The 17005-nt window shown below is 40.3% G+C and overlaps 1 protein-coding gene and 1 long non-coding RNA gene across 2 annotated transcripts in view; both read right to left on the reverse strand.

Moving 5' to 3' along the window:
- LOC5569257 (contactin-4) overlaps positions 1-17005 on the reverse strand; it is a 1061856-nt gene that overhangs the window by 258165 nt on the left and 786686 nt on the right. The window contains exon 10 of the mRNA XM_021854379.1: positions 5963-6122. Within this exon, the coding sequence (XP_021710071.1) occupies positions 5963-6122 (160 nt within the window). The remainder of the gene's footprint in view (positions 1-5962; positions 6123-17005) is intronic.
- Positions 3229-3652, reverse strand: LOC110679530. Its single transcript, XR_002502562.1, has 3 exons — positions 3619-3652; positions 3482-3550; positions 3229-3414 (listed from the first exon to the last, which is right to left on the reverse strand). It is a non-coding gene; the product is annotated as an uncharacterized LOC110679530 (long non-coding RNA).

The following is a 17005-nucleotide window of genomic DNA, read 5'->3' on the forward strand; positions in this document are numbered from 1 at the left end:
CATTGGATATTCTATGTAACTCATTGGTACTATACCAGGGAGGAAGCCTCAGAATCATTTTCAAAATTTTATTTTGAATTCTCTGCAGAGCTTTCTTCCTGGTATTACAACAGCTAGTCCATATTGGTACAGTATACAACATGGCAGGCCTGAAAATTTGTTTGAATATCAAAAGCTTGTTCTTAAGACAAAGTTTAATAAGTGGATAGAGACATTTTACATATTTGTTACATTTGGCTTGAATGCCCTCAATGTGATTTTTGAAAGTTAAATTCTTATCTAGCTTGAGCCCTAGATACTTAACTTCATCTGACCAATTTATTGGAACCCCTCTCATCGTGACAACATGTCTACTTGAATGTTTCAAATTCAAATAAAGAGCTTTTGGTTTATGTGGGAATATTATTAGTTGAGTTTTGGATGCATTAGGAGAAATCTTCCATTTTTGCGAGTATGAAGAAAAAATGTCCAAACTTTTTTGCAATCGACTACAGATGACACGCAGGCTTCGTCCTTTGGCGGAGAAGCCTGTGTCATCCGCAAACAAAGATTTTTGACATCCCTGAGGTAACTCAGGTAAGTCAGATGTGAAAATATTGTATAATATTGGTCCCAAAATGCTGCCTTGGGGAACACCAGCTCTTACAGGAAGTCTTTCAGATCTGGAGTTCTGATAATTAACCTGAAGTGTACGATTTGACAATTCAAAGTTATAATTATTCTAACAATTTATGTTGGAAAATTAAAGTTTTTCAATTTTACGATCAAACCTTCATGCCAAACACTGTCGAATGCTTTTTCTATGTCTAGAAGAGCAAGACCAGTAGAATAGCCTTCAGTTTTGTTGGAACGGATCGAATTTGTTACACGTAAAAGTTGATGAGTGGTCGAATGTCCATTGCGGAATCTGAACTGTTCATTGGCAAAAATTGAATTTTCGTTGATGTGGGCCATCATTCTGTTCAAAATAACCTTTTCAAAAAGTTTACTGATGGAGGAAAGCAAACTGATTGGACGATAGCTAGAAGCTTCTGCTGGATTGTTGTCTGGTTTTAGAATTGGAACAACCTTATTATTTTTCCATCTGTATTGAAAGATGAACGACGAAAAGTGTGTTGGATATGTTGTCTGTGATAAACTTGTCTGAACAGATTATTCCGACCTTTTGTTGATTGATTATATTGTTGACTTGATTGCATAAAATTCGATACTGTGATGCCAGATATTCAAGTTAAGCCAATATAGGGTGTAGTGAATAAGTGTAAATTATATCTGCATGTAAGTAAACATTTTTTCAGACTTTCTTTTGACCGTCAGGCTAAAGCAAGCTAAAAGCGGCTTCCTCTGCATTTCATAGCATTAGTTTCAAACCATTGGATGAACATGTTTCAGACTGCGAAAATGTGCGCGACCTAATGATTTTTAGTGTCAAAAAGGTGCAAAGTTTTATATAAAACCTTCAATAACTCGAAAAGTATGAGAGATAAAAATATGCTCTTCTGGAGAAAGTTATGCGTTTTTGCAAGTAACAAATAACACTAAAACAATTGAAAATTGTACAAAATCATCCAACCAACTTATGATAAAAAAAGTGATTTTTAGGGGCGTTCCACAAAAAAATCCACAAATGTACATGAAAATAAAAAAATATGCATACGGTGTCTTCAGCAAAGTTGTTTCTTCTAATATTACCTACAACTTTCCAGAATAAAGTTTATTTTTAAATTCATAATAACGAAAAATAAAATTTCGTTCTCACTTTTAGGTGGATTAATCACCAAATTGACACTTTCATAAAATAGCGATTATTTTATGGAAAAACTTTCCCGAAGACACTATAGTACTAAAATCATGTTTTCAAGGTCAAAACAATTTCGATCACGTTTTTTCAGCGACGGCTACAGTGTGCGCTGTTTCTCCCGACGCTATTATCGAGTGATTTTCCATCGCTCGGTAATGTGAGCGGTACGATCCACGCGGCCTGCTCTTCGCGAAGAGCAAGAAAATATTCACTTCGATCATCTTCATACGGGCTTGCAACAGGCTGGTGCGCAATGAAAGGCGTGTTTGTTATGCGCGTCGTTAATTGAATTATTGATTTGAAAAAGAAAATTTTAGTTGCATGTACCTACAGTGGTTTATTTACACGGTAGAAAAACTGCATGTTTTTCAACAACATTTGGGTAAATTAAATTTAATTTGACTACAAAATAACAAAAGCAAATCGGCATATTTTGCGATTCGTATACATGACATCGATAGAATGTTGCAATTGTACCTAAGCATTGCCAGAAAATTGTTGCGTAATTCGCTCAAGAGCGGTCGTACTCCAAGCCGTAACCAGCAAAATCCAGCCACGCTCGTGCTGTTTGTCTGGCGAAAGACCACGGTCCATACAAATTTGAAAATTTTTGTTTGGACAAACGACCACAAGGGGGGATCGTCTGGAATCCCAAAAAATTGCAACAAACACGGTAAAATGACAATTTTTCTCCAGCGTCCATGAGTCCCTAATGCAAACATACATTTATTCCGGCGTTTGAAGTATTTATGTAAAGGATGCTTTTTTTTTTTTTTTATTAAAAATACAGACATACGAAGCATGGACTTCAGTGTTCCGTTTAGTTTTACTATACAAGCTACAAAAAAGTGGCAAAGAAATGCCGGAATTGTGTACCATATGTATGGGTGGAAAATAAACTTTCTCTACTATGCCATGCCCTGCACCTGGAATACGTCAAATTTAAAGAAAATGCCTACTGCCTGATAAGATTTTTTTGACTTTGTTGCTAGGTTTTATACATGATGGTATTAGTTTATAACCAAAACGAACTCGCTAGTTGTCACTTCTTATTTCAAAATGGCTGAATGAGAAAGCTGACAGATTGAACTACCTCCCTTCTAGATACCTTGGGCGGCACCTATAGTGCTTCGTGACATTTGAACACACGTAGACTAGCATACACGGAGAACCGAAACAACTCAAAATTAAGTCTTTTTCACTCATCTTGACAGCTAAGTGGAATGATTCAAAATTGAGTTGTTTGTAAAGTACTCAATTCTGAGTCATTCCACTAATTCATTGAATTGAGTGATTTTAACTGTATTGCAATAACTGTATTTTGGATCAAAAGTACCCAATACCGAGAGTTGTGTTGAAGCTGATTTTTTAAAAAATGAAGTAGGTGATTTCTTTGTTGTTTATTATTTCCAAAACATATATACAACTACATTAAGTACATTTTATTTGATTTTAAATAAAAACATACATGATATGTACAATTTTCATCATTTGATGCATGCTGGCACAGTTGTGCAAATCTGCTCCCGGTCTTCCGTTTCCGAGCAGTGCTCCCGTTGTTATGGGTTTACCAGCAGGACATTCCTACGTCCACTACGACCATAGTTAGGAGGCTGTAATTTTGGGAAAGATTGAGGTTATATATCTAATGGCGTAGATAAAATGAAATAACAAACATACCAATGATCACTCCATATTGATCCCTGAATAATCCTTATGTCCAAGGGTGGCAGCTAGTTTTTCACTCATCTGTTGAATATAGAAGAATAAGTGATTATAATAAAAACTTAATTAGAAAACGTTAAAAAATGACTTACCCGGAGCGCGCCTGCATTCATCCGACGACCAAACACAAATTTTCATCCAAAACCAAGTATTGGATCAATACTTGCTTTTGGGTACTTTCTCAGAATGCGAAGCAAAATAAAATAAAAATTGAACGCTTTTAGAGACAACAACTATCAAATAGCTCAAAAATAAGTAGTTTCGAATATACCTCCGCTTCCTTACTTAAATCGACGAACATGGGCTAGAGGCTGCTAGGATGTGTTCCTTGGTATATTTGTCAAATGCAGCTGATGCGAGATGATAATTTTGATGAAATTTTCAACATTATCCTTGGGAGGAAGCACGTATCCTGGAGACACGTCAATTCTCCCATTTTTGCCACATTGCACAACATTTGACCGCGAGCAAAAACATTTGGTTGAAAGGCCAATTCCAGTGATACGTTGCCTATTCAATTAGAAAATTGTTACCATTCCAATGAGTATTCAGATTGTCTCATCGAAATATTAGGAGGATTCAGCTCATTATTTTTGCATGAATCCTTTTCAAAAATTTGTTCAGGAAATCTTTGTTAACAGGGTTATGCACAAAAACTTTCCTATTCACTTAATTATATATTTCCTACAAATAACTTGCACCGTAAACCTTTGTACACTCCTTTCCCATATATAACTGCCATATACAGCTCAACGACAATAAAGAAAAAAAAAACCTCCTCCAATCATCGAATCCTCCCAAAAGTATGTGCATAAATACGATGTAATCCGTTTCATAAATTGCCACTATTATTACCATCGTCGTCGTCGCGTCACCTTCCTATGCGGCCAAATGGAATAAGTGCGGGACCTCATCATCCATACATATCCTGGCTGTCATCGACAGAGTGACACCCGAGTGGTGGTGTCTTCATCTCACTCGACGACGTCTCAGATCTGAGCTTCTGAGACGGGAGAGAGGTCACAGCAAATTTACCATCATGGCTCAATTTACCCCGGGTACCAAAGTACACTTCCAGTTCGAGTTCAAGAGGCTCCCGTCGACCAGAGTTTGTTAGAGTCGCGCCTCTTCTGTCTGTTTTTGGCTCGATTTCACCGTCGTCATACGTTCAGGATGGAAACAAATTTGTATATAGTTTCTTTGCACTAGATGGTTTCCTGACTAGACGAGTGCGGCCCAGAGAGCAAAAAGGTCGGATCCGACAGGGGAAAATGATGTTCAGTACTTTGTTTCCACTTTCATTTTTTCCCTGGATCATTTTCTTATGGAGAAGTAGCGAACAACGAAAGAGATTGCTGTACCAACGCCGTTGTCGTAAGATGTCGTCGCTACATTTCGTAGCGCAGAAGAATCTAGGATATGTCGCGTGGGAAAAAGAGGTGCCAAATAGGAATATGTATGAATGCCAACTATGTGCATACATGGCTCTGGATGGCAGATGGCAGGGGTTTTCAATGGAAACTCCAACTGTGTTGCGATAAATTTAGAATACTCGCTGCATTCTCCATTAAATCCCTTGTAAATACTTTTAGGTGAATTCTCAGAAAATTTTCACACAAGATTTCCCAATTTTTTTCTTAAGCATCAAATATACTGGCTTCTCGGCTATGACAGTATTTAACTTATTAATTAGCGTTGATGATATTTTATCTTCACTGACGTTTCGGTCCATTAACTTTTATATGTGAACATGGTTTTCCGGTGAAACTTATTAGGCTGATACGTGCAACGCTAAATGGTTCTTAATCAAGTGTTCGGGTTGCAGAAGAAGTGTCAACATCGTTTGTGATGTTAGACGGATTGAAGCAGGGAGAAGCATCCCCAATAAAGCCTATCGCCCGTAATGAACCGTGATCAACACAATGGAAACCTCTGCTTTGGAGCGTTCTTGAAGTGGAGAACAGGGGGCAACTCTTCGTATAAGTACATCTTATCGGCTATACGAGCTTGTTGAAAGTCAATTTGCAGTCATCGAGCAATGTGCTTGATGATGTTGTGTGTATACATTTTTAATATGGTAGCTCTTCGTAGTTGGTTGAATGTTCTCCGTCGTCAGGTGTGTGGAGGACAGGAATTCAGCCGTGCTTAACCTCTCATGTGAGAGCTGTAACCGAGTTAACAAGTGGGATTCTTCCCTGGCTGGCGATATCACCGGGCGGTGTGCTGCACCGGAATGAAATGTCAATTTGTATACACTTCTGACCCGGCAGCAATCGTTGCATCGTGGTAATCAGATTGAAACTCGGACTTATCGGTAGCTGTCGCATATGGTAGTTGGTCAACAATTCGAACCACAAATGGGATCCAATTGGCATACTTGTCTCGATGAGTATGAATTCTTTGGAAGACATGTAATATTTCATGGCAGGTACTTACACATCACTTTCAGGTCCACGGTATTGCTCTCACCATCGCCTTCCACGTTGGACGCTATGCAGGTATAGTTGCCGGCCTGATGTCGAGTGACAGCTTGCAAAGCCAGAGCCGTACTGCTCATTATCACACCGGTCTTGGAGTTGTGCTGAACGACTTGATCCTGGAATGAAATGGAAACAAAATTGTGGCTTCAGTCTCGGTTTATCTTTGTCATTCATTTAAACTAGAGATACACTCAATCGAATCGATTTAAGTCAATATAGTCAATTCATTCGTAAAGTTAAAGGATACTGCATAGACACCAGTTTGAACTATTGGTACAACGAATTGTGAAATGAACATATTTGCTGGAAAGTTTGGAATTTTAGAATATTCCGTTGAATTTTAATTCAATCTCGTTTTGTAAAGTAGCATATCCAAGCTAAACTAAGTTTAACATAAGTGATTTTAACGCTCAAGTTAGTCAGTATGAGGTTGGATGTTTCCAGAACAGTCTTCCGTTTCGGTACACCTGAGAATCATTAAGGCAGACGGAATCAAAAATTGATTAGTTTTGATTGATACGCTGAAATTGTTCGATATTATGAACGCAAATTAGCATTGAATTGAACCTGTCAATGGTTAAACAGCGGCGAAAACTATACGCCATCCATAATGTTTGGTACCGACGCCCGCCTCGAATTAACCTGGAGCATCTGTCTAAAGCAACTGGATATCACTACTGTACTTGCAATGCAGCTCGAGGCTGAAAAGAGCTGTTAGGGAGAAAAAGCAGTCAACAACAACAAACGGCGGATGATTCATCGCGGGGAGGGGTTGTTGAGGCACCGCAGTGCCTCAAGTGGAAATTTCTTTCTTCGCAATAAAGAACATGGGGGTGGGTTACTGTTCCACTAAACACAACTTTATGTACTATTACTAGTTACACTAATTTGAGCTTTAGTAAGCTCGATTTCAATTTACGCTTCACTCAAGTGCATTTAGCACTTGACCGTTTTCCGGATCAGAAACAACTATTCTATTTTACTTATGCCACTTAACCGTTTGCCGGTTTAGAAAATACTGTTATTCGGTATGATTCATTATTTTTCATTAAATTCATGTTTATTTTCATTATTTTGTACAGATTTTTACAAGTTTCTTCAGCTAATAAGGTTGACTAAAAGCCTTCCAATCTTCGTTGTTGTAGTTTTGTTATTGGAAATATTAAGATTTAAGTTACTTTACAGTTTGGCTCTTTGGAGCGCCGGTAATTAAAAAAAATGATAACCTACTTAACTACTATTTACAATAACTAAATTTGATAATCTAGGGGGGTGCGACTATAGCGCGGACGACCTGCTGGTTTGATGCACGGCAACGAGCCCTGTACCTCTCGATAGACTCACTAAAGCGATCCTCGAGAGTTTGTATCTCGGCTCAGAATATCGCATTCGCCAAGGGGCGTTCAGAGCCATACTCAGAAACTTGTTCTGAACCCTCTGGAGCTTAAGGTGATGTGTTTTAGCGCAGCTCTCCCAGACAGGCATCCGAGGATTTTTTTAATTTCCGTACGGGTTTGGGCCGAAAGGTCTCAGATTTTCATGAAACTTATTCCACAGGCAGGGCTCATCAATATATGAATAAAAAAAATTGAGAAAAATTCAGGGTCGCCTATTTTCGGAAAACTCAGTTGGCAATTTTTTGTTTTCCCCTGACATTACTTACTTTGAAAAATCATAACTCAAGAACGAAGCATCATAGAAACAAAGTTTTTTATGAAAATGAAAGCAAACTTTCTCAGGAATACAAAAACATATTAACTGGAAAAAGATTTCCACAAAATTTTCCACTATTGAGAAAATTCGTCAAGAAAAGCCGGAAAACTATGCTCCAACTCGTGGAAAATTTTCAAAAAAATATTTTTGAGAAGATAATTTCATAAGCTTTAATCGCTGACATTTTTGAAATGTACTTTTTTTTCGTTTTTAAGTTATGGCCAATTTTGTAAAAAATGTGCAAATATGCCATTTTGAGCCTTTTGTTTGAAAAATCATAACTCAAGAAAGAAGCATCGTAGAAACAAAGTTTTTTATCAAAATGAAAGCAAATTTTCTCAGAAATAACAAAAAAAATATTAACTGGAAACAGTTTTCCACAAAATTTTCCACCGTTGAAAAAAATCGTAAAGTAAAGCCGGAAAAACTATGTTCCAATTAGTGGAAAAATTTCATAAATATTGTGTGGTACTGAATGAACATTATCATAGATCTTGTGTTATGATGATTGACAATCAAAAGCCTGTTGAAAGAACTCCGAGAATGTAGCATCGGATCGGACATCAAACGATCTAGTAGGCATGGCACAACTTCGACGCCTCACTCCTATAGTAATGTCAGAATGCAATGCAAGGCTCTTCGTGGTGCTCCCGCTTGCCAACAACGATTCTGAGCTCCACAAATATATTTTTGAGAAGGTAATTTCATAAGCTTTAATCGCTGAAATTTTTTAAATGTACTTTTTTTTTGTTTTGGAGTTATGGACAATTTTGTGGAAAATGACCATATAAGCATTTTCTTTGAAAACCCATATTTCAATCGAAGCATCGGAAAAACAAAGATTTTTTCTTAAAGCAAATGCAAATTTTCTAAAACATCTGAAAAAAAGATATAATATTGGTTTAAATGAAGTATAAGTCGGAATGGATGATATTTTTCATGAAAAATTACACCACTAAGAAAAACTGAAAAAAACTGTTTCTGCCTCAATTTTTCATTGCACTGAAAAGGGATTCTTCCTTTTCTATGGAACAAATAAGATGATTATTTTTTTTTTAATTTTATTTATTAAATTATTCAGTATATAACTTACATTTTCATCTTAATACTATCTATTTTTTCAACCGGGAAGATTGTCTTTGGTTGCTAACACCAGAAGATTTTCGTTTCTTTGCAAAGCATGCTGTATTTTCTTGGTTTTCATGTACATCTGAGAATTCACTAGCAAAAATGCTTCGTTCGTCTTTTGGTATAAATGAATGATATTTTTTTGTTCCAGGTATTGGAAGAAGGTTAGAAAATCATTCCTGAATAAATTTGTCAGCCTCTGAATAGTCATTTTCAGTTGCATAGATAATTTCCCAATCTTTTTAAATTGTTCTTTCACCTTTTGCGACACAGCTCAGTCGAAAAATTGTTTGGCGTATTTAATTTCTGTTGACTTTCTAATAATAGCATCTCTAGCCATTCGCTCCATATGCAAAAATGGTCAATCGGCAAAGAAAGCTCTCAGTTAATAACTGTGGAAGTGCTCATAAGAACACTAATCTGAGAAGCAGGCTTTGTCCCAGTAGGGACGTAACGCCAGAAAGAAGAAGAAGATGGCCTTTTTCCACAAAATTGGTCATAACTCAAAAATGGAAAAAAGTACATTTCAAAATCTTCAGCGATTATAGCTTATGAAATAACCTTCTCAAAAATAAATTTTTGAAAGTTTTCCACTAATTGGAACATAGTTTTTCCGGTTTTTCTTTACGAGTTTTCTTAACGGTGGAAAATATTGTGGAAAACTGTTTCCAGTTAATATTTTTTTTTGTATTCCTGTGAAAATTTTCTTTCATTTTCATAAAATACTTTGTTTCTACGATGCTTATTTCTTCAGTTATGATTTTTCAAACAAAAGGCTCAAAATGGCACATATGCACATTTTTCTCAAAATTGGCCATAACTCAAAAACAAAAATAAGTACATTTCAAAAATTTCTGCGATTGAAGCTTAGGAAATTATTTTCTCAAAAATATACTTTTGAAAATTTTCCACGAGTTGGAGCATAGTTTTTCCGGCTTTTCTTTACGAATTTTCTCAACGGTAGAAAATTTTGTGGAAAACTTTTTCCAGTTAATATTTTTTGTATTCCTGAGAAAATATACTTTCATTTCCATAAAAAAACACCTTGTTTCTACGATGCTTCGTTCTTGCCCAAGTAACAATTTCAATGCTCTTTGATCTTAGATGTTATTTATTGAGGTTTTATTCTAGATGCATTAAATCCCAACAGATTTAATAATGGATGTGAAAGTGCTAAACGATCTTTACAGTAAAAACCACTTTAAATTGCTTTGTAGATACCAATAAGTGCTTCTGTTAAAACTTTTTTGCTAGCTAAATTTGATGATAATAAATTGTATGTTGAAGAAGCTGTATAGTGTCCATTAAAACTTATACTTAAAACCTCAGCTTGTTTGTCTTAGAAAGACATCGATAAAACTCCTAAGACTGCACTAAGTCATGTTAAAGTCTTCTTAAAACTAAAATGTCTGATGCATGTTATTGTCTGCGTGTGGTCATCATTATCATTATGTCGATAGTAATAATCATGTAAAGAATTATGAAACACAAATGTGAAGAATCATAAAACACGAAAATAAAACGGCATAATAATAAAAATTCTGCTCGTAGAATTATTTGACTACCGTGTGTAGTATATTTTTCTCATGCTTGCCTGAACTTCCCGTTCTCGTGGGAAATTTATGCAGCACATAACAGCTGAGCTACTCGAAAAAAGCTTCCATTTTCAGCCTTTTATCACTTACCGTTTTCTGCGTCACAAAAGATCAACCACGGGCTTTATCGGACCAATTCATGCCAGTAAAAACGTAATTAGATGCACAACGGAACGAAAGAACTAAATTAAACTACATCACAAAATCAAATCTTCTCCAATGTTTACCTTTTTGACAGCACTAGCTTTCCTGAGTGCATTAAGTTTAAGCCAAGGCTCCCAAAAAACCAATTTGTCTTACTGCAGAAAAAATAATCTGATTTAAGAATATAATAGCTATGGGAGGATTTTGTGCAAGGATTCTTAAGATCAAAACCTCTCATGAATGATTATATTGTACGGAATAATCACCAATTGATCTTAAACCATCTCAGACAAGACCAGTAAGATTTAACTGGATGGAATCCATTTTTATTGACGCCGTTTCGGGTTCATAATTACAATATGCATGGGAAATTTCAATTCAAGATTGAGAAGAGCATGAAATGATTCTAAAAATGTAATGGCATAGAATATTAGACAGCCGTAAATCAATTTTTTTTGTCATTCCACCAGTAAATTTTCTTTGGCATGAGTTTCACGCGATTGCAAAAAAAAAAAAAATACTGCCATGCAAAACTGATTATTTTAATTTGATATTATGAGTCGGCAGGCATCATGATGGTTTCAATATCATAAAAAAAAGTTTTGATTGATAAACAACTAGTTGGCCGATGTTTGTTCGATCGTCAGCTCTTAACATTGGTTTTATTCCGTGTTTTAGGATAGCGCAAAAGATGTAATACCGCTAGTTGAGCTCAACAAGACTATACAATAGCTCTTATGTATGTTTTAACGTACACTACAAGGGTTGATGTATTCATACTATACAAAACTAAGAAGTTTAGAAACGGTTTTAAGTTATAGTTTTAACAAACTCCTGTAGTGTGGGCCTCTTGGGGTTCAACGGAGTTTTATTAAAGTTTTATTAAGGTTATTAAAACTAATAAGTTCTAAAATGAGTTTTAACGATATGGTGGTAACAACAGCTTGTAGTATGTGAAAAAACTAAAAATGTTACTTGGGTGAGTTATGATTTTTCAAAGTAAGTAGAGTCAGAGGAAAACAAAAACTAATCCAACTGAGTTTTCCGGGGAAATAAGCAACCCTGAATTTTTCTCAATTTTTTTTTATTCATATATTGATGAGCCCTGCCTGTGGAAAAAGTTTCATGAAAATCTGAGACCCTTCGGCCCACTTTGTGCGGAAATGAAAAAAAAAATCCCCATCCCGCATTCGATCATGGGACGATTGATTTGTTTGAAGACAGCAAGCTTGTTATTTCGGGACAGTGTCGACCTTCGGTTTATGAGGGGATACAGCGTTCGCAGCATCGTGCTGCACCTCGTGGCTGTTTTGTCAACTTGTTGTCTAAAGATCTGCTTGCTGTCTAAACTCAAACCTAAATAATCGGCCTCGTTAGACAATTCCACCGCTGGGCCTTTTAGGGTGATTTTGCAATCCTCAGCCGGAACAAATCTGGGGGATTTGGAGTGAAGGAAGAGGATGACCTGGGACTTCGCCGCGTTAATACGAATATTCCAGCTGGTGAGGTATGCTGTCAAGACATCCAGGCCTTGTTGGAGTTTTGCCGTGAGCGCTCTGATCACTCTTCCGCTGTAGACGATGGAGAAGTCATCTGCGAACAGAGATAGCTCGCCACCTCCTGGGAGTGCAGGCATGTCGGAGATGAACAGGTTGAATAGCTGGAGCCCTAGGATACTGCCATGAGGAATGCCTGATGTCGTGCGCATCGGAAATTGATCCGTTTAGCGAGACCCGGAATGTCCTCGCTGACAGATAGTAATGCACTATTTTCACCAGGTAGCTGAGAAGGTTGTACTGGTGAAGCTTGAACACCAGGCCATCATGCCAGACATTGTCGAATGCTTTTTCAACATCCAGCAGAGCCATGGCAGAGGTTTTGGATAAGGACTTGTTCCATTTGAGGATGTTGGTGACTCGGGACAGTTGGTGCACAGCTGATCGACCGCGTCGAAAACCAAACTGTTCCTCGAGCAGGATGTTGTTTTGTTCAACAGAAGCAAGAAGTCGATGATAAGCTGCTCTTTCGAAAAGGAAGGAGGTAATCATAGAACTGGACACTCAAGTGCTTGAGTTCCAAGTTCATGATAGTATCGAAACCTGTAGCCTTTATGTTTTTGGAGGATTTTTAATAGGTCGAGAAATCGTCAGCTGTGATCTCCAACTCCTTCGAGAAGTCGTTGGGAATCTGATGCTGGTTGTTTGCATGCTCATTAACGGCAGCTTCATGCGGAAAGATGATGTTGTGTCCAAGATTGTGAGAGTTGACGAAATGTCGACCTGTTTCGGCTGCCTTCTCAGCAGGCGATTGACTTCGGATTTAAGGGCAGGCACCCCAGTTCGCTGGTTGTGCCTGCGGATGGTGTTTCGTAGTTTGAGCAAATCTTTAGTAACTCTATCAATTGGTAAATTGTTGCTCACCTGACTGGTTGCCGACACGTGTCGTTCTCTGGCCAGGAGATCTCCTCTTCGATGGTCTGCAGCTGCCGGTTGATGTCATCAGCTGTCTCGAGTCGCACCTCGTAGTCACCGTGGGTGTCTACACACTGCCGGAACTGGTCCCAGTAGACACGATGATAGTTGCGCCGAGTCGTGAGATGCCGGTTGACCGAGGACCAACTTCCACCACCACCGGATAGTGGTTCGAGCTGAGTTCCTGGAAGACAACCGGTTGTTTGAGCTGCAAGCTCGGCAGCAGGCGACAGTTGATGTTGTGGCGCAAGGCAATGGCGACTCCCCCTCCTTCCGAGCCGGTCCGATCTAGCCGCACAATTCGATAGTTGGGAATGGAGACGCTCAACTCAGGCTTGAGGTGCGTCTCCGTGATGATGACGATGTCGATGATTTTCTCCTCGAGAAAGTTGACGTACTCGATAGCTTTGTTCCGGAGGGAACAAGCATTCCAGTTTGCGATCCTGGTGATGGCCTCACGGGCCATATTTGGAGAGGAAAGCACTGAGTTGGCAGCGTCGATCTGTTCCGACTTGGAGCGGCACGCCAGCCGTTGGAACAAGTTCCTAGTGTATTCCAACATTTACTCCGGTGCGTATAAAAAGCCGTCGTCGGAGGGAGGAGTGCCATGGGCACTGGATCCAGGATTCACCCATCCAGTTGGGGGCGCTCTCTGCACCGGTGGAGTAGCGGCGGCGGCCACAAAGCGATGCTGAACGAAGGGGGCCGTCTGGCGGGATGCCTGCCGGTGGTTTGGTTTGGTGGCACCTGGTAGCGGGGAGTTGGAAAGTGCTCCTCAGTCAGCGGTGGGGGTGGCCGGCGCTTTCGTCTCTGCTTTTTGGCGGATACTTGCCTGCGGATCGCCAGGAACCCCACTAGTTAGGGGTAATTACGGCTGCTGAACTCGTGGATGGAACCGCAATTGACACACTTCAGTTCGATGCCCTACTCCATTGGTACCGACGTACGCGCCGGCACATTTACCACAGCGGGGCTTCATGTGGCAGTTCCTCGTCCCATGACCGAACGCGAGGCAGTTGCCGCACTGCGTCACGTCCCTCTTCTTCGGGCAGTAGCGCTCCCATTCTACCACGATGTTGAACAGCGCTCTCCTCTTCGTCAGGCCCGCCATAGTGATGGATCCCTTCTCCAGGTGGGCCAGGTAGAGACTGTCCCGATGCCTTTCTCCTTGCACTCGCCGGATGGGGAACACGTTCGTCGGCTTCAGTCCGGCCAACACCATTTCCTCGATGATTGCCTCCGGGGTGTTTTCCGGAAACCCTCGAATGAGCCTTCTGCTTTCGATTGGGACCCATCGCAAATGCTACTTGCTGGAGGGAGGCTAGCTACACCAAGAAGGTATGATAGCGCCGGGGAGCAGTCACGGGAACGCGAAATCGAGCATTCCAGAAATGCTGGGAATCTGGGTGCACTGCCACTCAGTGAGTGCTTCGGGTGGATTCGATGCTGCTGGTGATGATGATGCTCCCGCATTTGACGTTTTTACTCATGCTCCTTTCTGTAGGGGACAGTGGGGCAATTTCGCCACCGGAGCGGTCGATTCGGGCGCGAACATACTTCCCCCGGGTTGGCATGAATTGTATCAAAGCTCTTACATCGGATGTCAGTTTTCTTCTCAGGTTCCCAGTTGTTCGTAGCAGAATCTTTCTTCCTTCGTCGTTTGAAAGACAGAAGGCGGTACAAGCATGGATGAGTTATCTAGATTGTAACGACCATCACAACTCAGCTAGTTTCCGATACTCGGTTTAAATTTTCAGGAATAACTGAATCCAACTTTCGAAGAAATTCGTTGACTTATTGACTAGTGTTTGCTGTCGCAGTTTCCTTCTCGGTTCCAACGCTGGACGATTTCTTGTTGACCACTTGGACATCTCATGACAAAACCAGCTCCATCTTCGAGGTTATACAGGAATCGTAATTTCTCCCTCTGGGGCTGCACAGCGTAACACAATTGATCAGGATCCATTAAGACAGGTTGGTATACGTCCATTAGAGTTTCTGGTCGTCATTTCCCTTGTGTCCGCAGACTCACGTTGATTAAGAACACTGTGTGATGAGCATAGCTACTCGATGTTAGACTTCCCGAGTTGATACTCTCTACATTTCAGTTGGGCTCAACTGCTCGGAAGGAGTCCTATCGCTGTTCAGCAGACTCAATCCAAACGGCAGGGTACACAACTGCTTGACCGGTTCAGGAAGACTCAGGTTGAGACATTCCTCTTGTTGATTAACCTGCGTTATCCAGTTCACTACAAATCTCGGATTGCTCGCAATGGCCGTCGGTGTTAGTTTCACAGGTTTGATGGGCCATTTTCTCGTAGTCCTTGGGTGATAGTGACCTGGTTCCTCATCCACAACGCAAATTCTTCCCCAGAAAGTGGAAGATTTGGAAGTGTCAGCGTCCAACTCCATGTATTCCGAAGTAGGGTACTCCTTCCGACGAGTACGAGCCACTACATCGAATCCCGAATGAGTGAAGTGCACCGTTCGATTTGGCGATGTCGTTACGTTCTCTGGTTGCTCGGTGGACTCTTCCTGAGCGAGCTTCATTTTGTTGTTAACTGTCATAACACTCAATGGCTTTTCAAAAGACAGCCTGCTGTGCTCATCCTGAGCGAACTCCTCTGGTATGGGCTCCATTTGGTTGGTATCCACTGTGCCATCTTGCAGTCTTCTGGATAACAGGTAACCCTCTCCATGATCGATACCCGGTTGTACAGCAGTTGTCACCTCGTGAAGAAGCTGGGTCGCATGGACTGATCAGAGACTTCCTCTCGATCAGACTCTGATACCTCGTTGTCAGTCAAAAATTCTCTAGTAGCCGCATCGAGATAATTTGGCTCCATTCCAGACGGCTGAGTGTGCTCATACGTACGAAAGTATGCGGTATTCACAGTCTCAGCGGGTGAATGGTGTGACTAATTTGTCTTTGGTGTGACCGCACTTCTCTGAAATGTTTGACCTGCGGGTTCCACTTGGTTGGCACGAATAGCCAGGACGCTTCCTCTCGAGTCGACTCCTGCCTGACGGTGTTCAAGGTTATCATTTCGCTGATGTACCATGATTGCTGGCATGTCGGATGGTAACTCTCGGTAACTTCGGTAACTCCGCTCCTCTCGAGCATTTTTTGATTGGATGTCAGTCCGATCGCATCCCGACCGTGAGTTGGAACTGATTGATTCGGAGACCCCTTCTTTGGAGGGCTCTGGTAGACAATGATTCCGAAACGGGCTTGGCGGATTAGGCTGCTCGAGCTGCTCTCTTGGCACATCCGAGCAAGACGGGTTGGAGCACTCTCTCATAGCAGAATCCGACTGGTAACGACTCCGTATCCTTTCCAAAAATCGATCATAACTGGCTCTAGACTTAACTGACAGCTTTCTTTGCCAAAGTTGCTATTTTCGCATTCGTATACAAGCATGGGAAACATTCACTCGAATATTGCATTTCTCTCGCTCACATCCACAAGCGGTCAAGAGCGAGATTGCCGTTTCTCCGACCAAGCTGAGTGTTTCAATTTCCAATGCGCTTTCTTCTTGTTCGCCAAGCGACAAGTTAGACAAAAATGGCAACAGAATGATTCACTACCGACTCCTTGTGCCGAAGGCATCCGATTGCTGTAGCGAATGATTCTTTACATTCCGATTCCGCACGAATGGCATTCGTATTTGAGAGCTGAAGAGCGTTCACTGACTGGTAATACACAAGGCGAAATGTTTCAGTGAACGCAAAATCTGTACATTTCGCAGGAAGCTTTCAGTGATCGAATGGCGAACGCGTTCTTTCGTGTCTCCAATTCAAGAGAGGATACCCAAGTAACCGTACAGCTGTATATAGTTGCATCAATATCACTTTATATGCTTCTATAAAATATGGCATATAAAGTCATACTGCATTACATGTCTCATTAATGCAGTATTAAAGTGGAAAAGGGCGCTATTAAAGTGT

Source organism: Aedes aegypti, chromosome 3 (assembly GCF_002204515.2).
Source record: "Aedes aegypti strain LVP_AGWG chromosome 3, AaegL5.0 Primary Assembly, whole genome shotgun sequence".
NCBI classification, from domain to species: Eukaryota; Metazoa; Arthropoda; class Insecta; order Diptera; family Culicidae; genus Aedes; species Aedes aegypti.